The following is a 10,329-nucleotide window of genomic DNA, read 5'->3' on the forward strand; positions in this document are numbered from 1 at the left end:
TCCGGACGGTGGCGCCGCCGGCCCGCCGCGGTGGTGCGCATCTGACAGACACACCGTTGAGGTGACACCGGCGTCACGAGCGCCTGACTTGCAAGTCAGAGTTCAAATCACATTCTGACCCCCTCTGGTTTACTGAGCACGCGCCCCAATAATTGCGCGGGAGGGCCTGCCTGTTTCACCGATCGGAAACCCGAGACACGGGGAGATTCAGCGATTCACTCACAACCAAGCCCATCCCCATTGCGTCCCGCAGACGCCGAGGGTCAGCGGCGAGCAGGGGGTTCCGAGCGGCCCGCTCTCTGGAAGCTGAGGGCCACATCCCCGTTTCCTGCGGAGCCTCCGGCTGCGGGCTTCAAACCGCACACTTCGAAGTTAGCAGCCCCTGCTCTTTAACCGCTGTGCCACCAGGGCTCCTTTACGCAAGACAACACGGCCAGTAAAGAGAAGAACATAGTGCTGCTGTTGTTTACTTTGATGCTACAGATGAATTTTATGGAGGAACTTCCCGCTAGTATTGTTTCTTCATTCTAATAAGTATCATCGATATGAATTCCAGTTTGGAGTAGATTAAGGAGAGCTCTTTCCAACTCTGACTCTCCCGGCATCCTTTGCTAAGACAGGCTTTCTACATGCAAAGTAACTTTGGGAAAAGGAAAAGGGTGAGCCGTGAGGTAATGATGAGTGCTCAGGACTCTGAAACCCTTGTTTGGGAATTGAAATACCGTCCTCCCTTGCAGCTGTACAAAGCAGGGGGATGCTTTTGATTTTAAATTGCAGCCACTTTAATTTTTTAAGCCAGCAGCATAATTTTCAAAGGACCAGACTGGAACCAGGACCTTAGGAATTTCTATAACAAGGTCTCTTGTATTCTCATTTATCTTTGGGGGGGTCATGCTTTCAAAATTCAAGGTTAATGGGCTATGAATTACCACTTACTGCTATCTCTGTCCACTGTCATTGCAGCCTCCAGGGCGTTCAATGGCGTGGCTCCAGGGGGATTATAAACTCAGCTGGAGCTGGTTGAATGGTGGGGTGGAAGTAGAATAGGTAGGCAAAGGCAACTTTCTTGGCTTGGTTTAAATATATGCAGTTAAAAATCTATTTTTAATTATTTGGATTGACTTTTTTTCTAAACTGGTGAGAGTGGAGTATAAAAGAAAAATTTGAGGCCACTTTTAAATTCAAGTGTGTGAGTTCAGCCACCTGATGTTCTGAAAACTCAAAAAGCCACAACGGTGCACATATTTAGAAGTTAGGTCACCAAAGTTGTGGTTTGTTGTTGGGTTTGGTTTTTTTTACTTAAAAAGTGTTGCTTTTTGGAGCCGCCTACTGGCAGCCAAAACCAACTGAAACATGCTGTTCTCTGAAGTTCACATAATCAGTTGAAGCTGGCAGGAGATCTTGTACAGGGAAAAAGCCAGGCACTCGGAATTAGGCAAATGTGTGTTCTAATCCTGGCTTCACCCTGGCCCAGCTCTGAACAAGTTACTTGATTTGTGTAACTCAGTTTCTTCAGATACCCAAGTGCCTGTCACACACAACAAATTGTAACTTTTTATTATTTAGACACTTTAAAGATGAAGAAACTCAGGTTCAAAGATTGTAAGTGATTCGCTTACAATTACACAACTAGCTGATCATGAAGTGGTAGTAATAGCTATGTGTCTGGTATTTATCAGGTCCTGTTCTAGTCCTCATTGGTACTATGAAGTAGGAGTGTAATATCACCCCCCTGTAATGGATGAGAAAACTGCTCGAAGAGGTTACTAAATGTCTTAAGTTCAAACAGGATGCAAGTAGCAGGACCAAGATTTTAAACTGAGCAGGCTACCTTTAGCTATCACACCACACTGCGATTGGTTGCCTGTTTCAAAACTGAGGAATCATATCTATTTTAAATCATTTTATTGGGAGTTCATACAACTCTTATCACAATCCATCCATCCATTGTTCAAGCACATTTGTACATTTGTTGCTATCATCTTTTTCAAAAATCTTTCTCTCTACTTGAGCCCTTGGTATTGGCTCCTCATTTTTTCCCCTCAGGAATCATACTAACAAGCTTTGCCAGCTCCTCTGTCTAGAAGTTCTAAGTTCTCCAACTAGGATGTTTTTGCTCACAGATATTAAACAGCTACCTTCCTCTGCCACAAAGCATTTTTATTCATATAATATGAAAAAATGTTGATTAAAAAAATGTTAAGTAACAGAGTAGGAAAAGTTGTTAAATAACTTCCTAGACTGCTGCTATAAGAAAAAAATCACCACATAGGAGGAAAAACTAGAAAAAAATGCACCAGTGTGCTAAAAGTGGAAAAAGCAGACCATTTTCTTTAAACTGTGTAATGTGTGTTTGTTCACTTTAGTATGAAAAAGACCATATTTTTAAGGGTGTGGTGAGCTGTCTTGAAGCAAGCAGAACCAGGGACAAAGCTGCTCTCTTGAAATGCTCAACGCCCAGACACTCTTTTCCTCCAGTGGAGCGAGCTAGCTGGGCTAAGGCTGGTTACAGCTGAAAGCTTGCCGGTGCCTCAGACAACAGTGGTACCACTCCATCTAGTCTTCCTGCCAAATTCCAGAGCTGTATTGATATTTGTCCTCCCAAGGCACATGTTTCCTCTGGAATTTTCACTTTAGTTTTATCATTTCACTAGAATTGTAAATATTAGAAATCAGTGGTCATGTGGCAAGGAATGTGAAACTCTTTGCCCTTTAGCTCCTTAGTGAACCAGCTCTGTCCCAGAGCCTCCAACCCTGGGCAGGAGCCAAGGATAGCAGGTACAGAGCAGGAATAGCCCGTGGGGATTCAGTGGGATGATAGGCCATTAAGATTTTAGAGAAAAATTTTTTAAGTTTCATTGCCCAATAAAAATTTATACTATGGGGGAGCGGGGAGGGAGGGGAAAAATGAGGACCTAATGTTGGGGGTTTAAGTGGAGAGAAAATGTTTTGAGAATGATGTGCAGATGCGCTTTACACAATTGATGTGTGTATGGATTGCAATAACAGTTGTATGAGCCCCTAATAAAATGTTTAAAAAAAAATTTATAATATGAGCCACATGTACATTTAAATTATCTTGTAGCCACATTGACAGAACAAATAGGTGGCAATATAGTTTCAAAATTACACAAAAATTATTTTATCAGATATTGTACGTTTTGGTACCACAGCTTTCAAATCCAATGTATATTTTGTACATCATAGTACATCTCAATTTGAATGCAAAATTTTCATTTTTAATACTTAATCTGTATTTAAATGACATAAAATTTACAGCTGAAAATAATTTGTAAACCCAAATTGTTCCAAACATGTAAAAAGTTTCTAAGAATTGAATCCATTAGCAGCTTTCAAGTTTCAATTAAATATTTAGTTACTCAGGGTGACACACTAGTCACCTAAAGCAGCTGGCTGGTAGCTGCCACATTAGACGACGCAGTTTTTGCATATTGAACTCCCTAATCTTTGTGAAGGAGCCCTGTGGGTTATACATGGGCTGCCAATCAATCACAAGGTCAGCGATTGGAAAGACTAACCGCTCTGGGAGAGGGGGGATGAGGCTTTCTACCCCTGTAAAGAATTATGGTCTCAGAAACCCACTAGGAGGCAATTCTACTCTACTCGGCCCTATAAGGATGGGTCCATGACTGGATGGCAGTGAGTTTGATTTTGGTTGGTCCTTTCAGAGAGGGCCACAGGAGCTTTGCTTTGTATAGTTAGTCCAACTGGCATCCTCATTATGTTATAAATTTGCAGAGAAAGTACATGAGGTGATTCAACAGAATCTGCTCATTCTTTCCAATGATGAAAGCAAGGTTCAGGAGGGCAACATTATTTCGCTTCAGCCACCTATGGAAGAGCCACAGTCAGGACCCTCACTACTTCCAGCCCTCCATTCTGTGTCCTTCCCAAGAGGTCTTAGGAGATGTGTTATATAAATGTCGGGAATGGCTCCAAGCCAGGGAGTGGGGTTTCCCTCACCTAGTTAGGCCTCTGAACATTGCCCACTGGAAGCTGGTTGCCCTTGCAGGAGACCTGGGACATCTGAAGGAAAGCAGGAAGATGTACTACCCTCTAGAAAGCTCATTGAGGGAAACCTGCCCTGTGGTGAATTATGTATGTTCCAGGCATGACTGTTTCATGGGTTTAGAGCTGTAGCCACAGTGGGCAATTGCATCTGTGAGGCCAGCAGCAGCCCTAACCATAGTGGCCCCAACAATATTTTCTACCTTGTGGCTGCCCCTTAACCAGCTTGGGCCCAAGTGCCCTGCCTGACACATTGTTACAGGTTAAACAAGGGTTCCCCTGTGGGGTTCGCCCCTCCCCACTCAGCAACTGTAGCTTCCAAACTGATAGGGCCAGAGTTCAGGCCTGTTCTCTAGAGTTGAGATTATTTTCTTAACTAATACAGCAGACACAGAATAAATAATGGAAACAGATTTGGGAAAAGGGGGGGCTCTGCTTGCTTTTACACATGAAAGCTTTATGTACACCAGAAGTTGGGGATATAACTTATTACAACAGTTCACTTTTCTTCCGCATGCAAAATGAAGCTGAATGTGAGCTCTCATCCTAAATCTCCAGCCAGAAGGGTTTCAGGAAGGCTGGTTATGCAAGTGACACTTCCTGTTTACCCACTTTGAATAATTAATGGCTGAGGATGAATTGTGACCACAAAAGTGTTCAAATGTCATGTATTTGAACAAGTGTGCCAACAATTGTAGTGGTCTAATCCGCATCCAAGGAATTGAACCAGGAATTCACATCAGCTACAGATCTTACTTTATATAATTAAATATTACTTTTAAAGTAAAATGTCAATATAGTTCAAGGCTGCTACCTGTGCTCAAAACTTAAGTGTTATTTAGTGCTATTCTTCACCATTCTGGGGGTCTCATGTACTCTTAAAACTCTGACATCCCCCTTGTCTTGATGACTCCCAACTCTATGCCTCTGGTAAAACTTGCTCCTGAACCCCGGAGCCCTCTATTTAGTTGCCTAGTAGTAGACATCTCCACTTTGGCAGCTTTCCCAAAGCCAGCATGTCTCAAATGCCCAGCCTGCACCTTCTATAGTCCTCTCCTGCCAGACTACCTTCCCTTCCCTTCAGTTAGCCAAAATGAAAACCTGGGTCATCCTTGCTGTCTTTCTCCCCTTAATTTCTGACTTACAAGGCCCTCAGATCCTGGTGTCTGCTTTGCTCTTAGCCCTGAACCCAAACCGAGGGTGTCATACATTCCCACTCATATGCCAGCTTTCAACACAGTGGTTCCTTCTCCCTCTTGCTTCATTGTTGATCTTTCCAACAATTCAGTATTGAAGTCATTTGTTCCAAGAGGCTTTCCTTGTCCTCCACCCAGGTTAGGCCTGAGGAACATGTAGTACCTATGATATGACTTTATTCACTGCTGTCTCCTCTGTTTACCATACCATGCCTGATGCCTAGTAATTGGTACTGTTAATATATACGTAGGCTAGTAATAGTTGACGTTAACAGAGAACTTTGTGTCTAGCCTCTGACTGTTGTCTGCGTGATTTCCTATTAGCAAGGGAAGGCTTGAGGAGACCTAGGAAAAGGCTTTTGGAAAAGTTCTGGGCAGGCACTAAGGTGGTATAAACTAGGATGTGAGTGATAGGGAAAAGAAGGCAGGTCAAACTATGCATGCAACTAGAGTTAAAGATTTGTGCATGTTTGGTGAGACTGGATGTGAAATAGAGAAGATCGTAAGGAGCAAAAAGAGTTCAGGATAATTGCTAGATTTTGACTTGAACTATTGTTGGCTATGGCTGCTGAAGGGTATACGTAAGTTTGTAGGGGAAAAAAGTAAAATATTTCTCTGGAACATTAGATCTGAACAGTTAATCATGTAGCCAGGTGGAAATGGAATCCCTTATTTAGGACCCACCTCTGAAGCTGTATGACTTGCCACTTAACTTCCTAATGTATTTTGAGTAACTAGCAGACCCAGAATTTGAACTCAGAGTACCTATCTGTTTAACCACTACACAGAAAGGAAGCTTCCAGGTTTATTCCCTGCCAGTGCTAGAAATTTTTTCAGAAGACAAAGTACGGTCTAATTATAGATTTTTAAATATAACTAGGTGTGCTTAAGAATATGGAGATATAGAAAGTACAGAACATCCTCAAGAGACAGCAAATGGCGGCAGCATCCCAAAGAAAAAGAAGAAACTCCCCGTGAAGGGGGAGCCCGCCAGCAGTGGACCCGAGGAGGCAGCTGCTAGCAGCAAGAGCAACAGCACTAAGAAAAAGAAAAAAATTTAAAAACCAGCCCAGGAAGATTAAAATGGACATTCCCTGGTGCTCCCCAACCCTCAATAAAGAAACAACTCCACAACACTTAAAAAAAAAAAAAAGTACAGAACAGAAGGGAAATGAGCTAGGGAAAGATGAGGGCCTGGCATAATGGTGGCTACTGGACTCTCTTCTGGATTCAATTTAAGACTGTCACAGCTAAATATCCTTTCCTTTTATTCTAAGACGCAAAGCTCCTGAGATCTTTACAGGCTTCATTTTATTCAAAACACAATGTTTTGTAAAAGAAAGATGCTGTGTTTCTTGTATTTCACTCTTGCAAACAGGGTATAGCTGTAGGGTGTACGTAAGTTAGGGCATGTTCTTTCATCTAAAGGTGTGGAGTGTCTGTTTAGGTCTTGCATCCTTTTAAAAGACACACATGAACACACAAATGCATGATGATTTAAAAATATTTTTCTATTTCATTTTAGGGATAAATCTTCTTGCCTAAATTGAATGAGGATCCTGTGCACTTTAATCTCCTGTTGGTGCCACTGGGCTAACTGAAGATAGGGTTTTGAAATCTCAGCTGTAAAGACATCCAGCCAAAGTCTCCATCTTGCCTTAATAATGTTCCAGAGGCTGAATAAAATGTTTGTGCGTGAAGCTGATACTTCCTCCAACCCAGAACCAGAATTTAGTGAGAAAGAAGACGATGAATGGATTCTTGTTGACTTCATAGGTATGGTATTAGTTGGTTTTCAAAAGTTTTGCATAAGTAAACTAGTAACTCTGCAAGTTTTTAAGCCTGAGAAGTTAATAACAAAGAATCTGTCCCTTCACCCTCCAAAAAAAAAATTTGCAGGAAACATCCTGTGCCAGATGATCAGCTAGTGAAATTGATGTCCGACTTTGCAGTTGTGCAACTCTTTCTTTCACCCTTTTCAAATCAGATTGAAGAAGAAACCTTCTATTAGACAAACAAAACTCAGCTGGCACATTGTTTATTCAATGATATGGAAGGAAAAATTCTTAAAACCATCCCTAAAAACCAGCATACCCCCATCACACATTATGATCAGAAATTGTCTTATGTTTATTTTATGGGGGAAATGTAAGTGCTTTTCCCAAAAAAAAAGGTAACTAAAGGCAGGTATGTATGCATGAGCTAACAGTAGCATCTCTTCTTTTTCTATGCTCTGAATTTGATGGGTGGCCCCATGATGACGAATCAACGTAATCCTTCTTCCATGGGAACGTTCAACAATACTCTGGTGGGCTACAATCTAGATTCCTGTACTGGGTTCTCAGCAGAGGAAGAAGAGGAAGAGGACATCAGTGAAGAATCACCTACTGAGCACCCTTCAGTCTTTTCCTGTTTACCGACGTCTATTGAGTGCTTGGCTGATCCAAATGATTCCTGCTTCCTCCAGTTTGAGTCCTGTCCAATGGAAGAGAGCTGGTTTATCACCCCTCCCCCATGTTTTACTGCAGGTGGATTAACCACTATTAAGGTGGAAACCAGTCCAATGGAAAACCTTCTCATCGAACATCCCAGCATGTCTGTATATGCTGTGCATAACTCCTGTCCCAGTCTCAATGAGGCTAACTGTGGGACTGATGAATTTCATAATACAAGTAGTCCCAGGTATGTTGTAAATATTTTTCTCTCTCCAGGGACAGATTTTATTTATTTCCACTTTCAATTAAAAGCTACTTTTTTGAAAGATGCCAAACAATTGTGTTAGATATTTATAAAAGCATGTGCTTAATGTACAGGGTGAGTAGTGCTATGAAAAAACTTGTTTATCCTAGATTTTTAAAACTTTACATGGTCCCGGCATGTAAGAGTTATCTCATTTGTAATATCCTGGTTTGGAGTATAAAGAAAAAGACTGGCATTTCTGCTAACAAGTAGTTTAGAATGTAACTGACATGTTACACACTGGATTATCTTGGGTAGCAAATTTGACTAAAATACCTTGTCTTAAAATAAACTTTCTTCCAGATCTGCCTAGCTAGGTAATATCAAATGGAATTTAACAGAAATTTTAAGTGTATAGTAAAACGATAGTTTACCAAAACATATTGCTTTGAGTTGCTTTTTGCTCTACTGATAAAAGATTTCACACCCAGACAATGTATGGCTGTTTAGGGGACTGAAGTGGTCTGAAGAGTTGTTGAATGGCAGATAGGTTGCGGGCATTGGTGATGGAGGTTGGTATGTTCCAAAACAAACATACACTCTGGCTTTTCCAGAGAATATTTTAATGATGCTCACACCCACTGAAATAAAGTAAAGCCCATGACCATGCTATTTTTATTTAGCTCACAGGCCAGCTAGCCCATAATGCACTTCAGTGGAATGTTCCTTAGGAGAATGTATTTCGAGAATGCTGGTACTCAACTTAATTTCCTCTTGGGTCATTCAAGGGTACAGGTAAATTGGTTGCTTGAGAGCCATTTAGAATATTCTGATGATCAATCCTCCCAGTGAGAAGAAAGTCTCACTAGATTGTCTCAGCTTTGACTCTCCTAACTAACTGGCTGTATGTGTATATATATCCTAATATTTTCTGTTTTCCAAATATAAACATGGCCCAAGCAACTCATTAATTTGTTAACTTTGCTGAAGCTTGCTGTCTCTAAAGTCTCAGTGATTGTTTATGAGAGTAAACATGTGCTTGAACCAAGGACATCAATTCACTTTTGTATATTTACATGACACTGGGCTTTATAGTTTATAAGAGCTCTGGTGAGAAATGTATCTTTAACTGGTACGTTTTGAAAGATTTTTCATGAGGCCAGTCTTTCAACTATTCCAATAAAAATTTAGCTCAGTCCCAGCCTCCACCGCTTTCAGCTTCCTCTGCTCTGGTTCGCCACCACCCATCTCTCTGATCACCATGGAAGAAGAAATTGCTCCCCGGTCATGGACAATGGCTCTGGCATGTGCAAGGCCGGATTGACCAGCAGCAACAATCCCTGCAAGGCGTCATGGTGGGCATGGTCCAGAGCAACGAGACATCCTGATGGTGAAGTACCCAGTTGAGCACAGCATCATTACCAATTGGGATGACATGAAGATCTGGCACTACCTCTTTGACAATGAGCTGTGCGTTGCTCATGAAGAGGGGTGCTGCTGGTGGAGGTGCCCCTCAACCCCAAGGCCAACAGGGAGATGACCCAGATCATGTTTGACACCTTCAACTCCCTGGCCATGTATGTGCAATCCAGGTCGTGCTGTCCCTGTATGTCCTGGACTGCACTACAGGCATAGTCATGAACTCCACTGACAGCGTCGTGCACACTGTGCCCATCTACGAGGGCTATGCCCTACCCCACACCATTCTGCGGCTGGACCTGGCAGGCCGGGACCTGACCGACTGACTACCTCATGAAGATACTGACCAAGCAGAGCTACAGCTTCACAACCACAGCTGAGCAAAAGATCGTGCCTGTTATCAAGGAGAAGCTCTGCTATCTTGCCCTGGACTTGGACCAAGAGATGGCCACTGCCACCCCCTCCTCATCCCTGGAGAAGAGTTATGGGCTGCCCATGGGCCAGGTCATCACTATCAGCAGTGAGCGCTTCTGCTGCCTGGAAACACTCTTCTAGCCCTCCTTCCTGGGCACGGAGTCCTTAGACTGCATCCATGAGACCACCTTTAACGCCATCATGACGTGTAACGTGACATCCAGAAGGACCTGTATTCCAACACGGTGCTGTCCAGCAGGACCACCATGTACCCTGGCATTGCAGACCACATGCAGAAGATCACAGTGCTGACGCCTACCACCATGAAGATCAAGATCATTGCACCCCAGAACGCAAGTACCCCATGTGGATTTGCAGCTTCATCCAAGCCTTGCTGTCTACCTTCCAGCAGATAGGGATCAGCAAGCAGGAGTATAATTCAGGCCCCTCCATTGTCCAATGCAAGTGCCTCTAGACTAGCGGTTCTCAACCTGTTGGTCGCGACCCCTTTGGGGGGTGGATCGACCCTCTCACAGGGATCTCCCGATTCATAACAGTAGCAAAACTACAGTTATGCAGTAGCAATGAAAAT

At 42.8% G+C, this 10,329-nt stretch overlaps 1 protein-coding gene and 1 pseudogene across 2 annotated transcripts in view; both read left to right on the top strand.

Moving 5' to 3' along the window:
* Nucleotides 1-6,756: 6,756 nt before the first annotated feature.
* The window catches only part of TP53INP1 (tumor protein p53 inducible nuclear protein 1), a 14,300-nt gene continuing 10,727 nt past the window's right edge, over nucleotides 6,757-10,329 (top strand). For both annotated transcript variants that reach the window (XM_004697468.2, XM_045283717.1), the window contains exons 1-2: nucleotides 6,757-7,001; nucleotides 7,550-7,907. In XM_004697468.2, the coding sequence (XP_004697525.1) occupies nucleotides 6,890-7,001; nucleotides 7,550-7,907 (470 nt within the window). In that variant the 5' untranslated portion in view covers nucleotides 6,757-6,889. The remainder of the gene's footprint in view (nucleotides 7,002-7,549; nucleotides 7,908-10,329) is intronic.
* Nucleotides 9,009-10,213, top strand: LOC115868197 (annotated as a pseudogene).

Source organism: Echinops telfairi, unplaced genomic scaffold, assembly GCF_000313985.2.
Source record: "Echinops telfairi isolate 266 unplaced genomic scaffold, ASM31398v2 ScPeMD7_1;HRSCAF=3_0, whole genome shotgun sequence".
Lineage (NCBI taxonomy): Eukaryota > Metazoa > Chordata > Mammalia > Afrosoricida > Tenrecidae > Echinops > Echinops telfairi.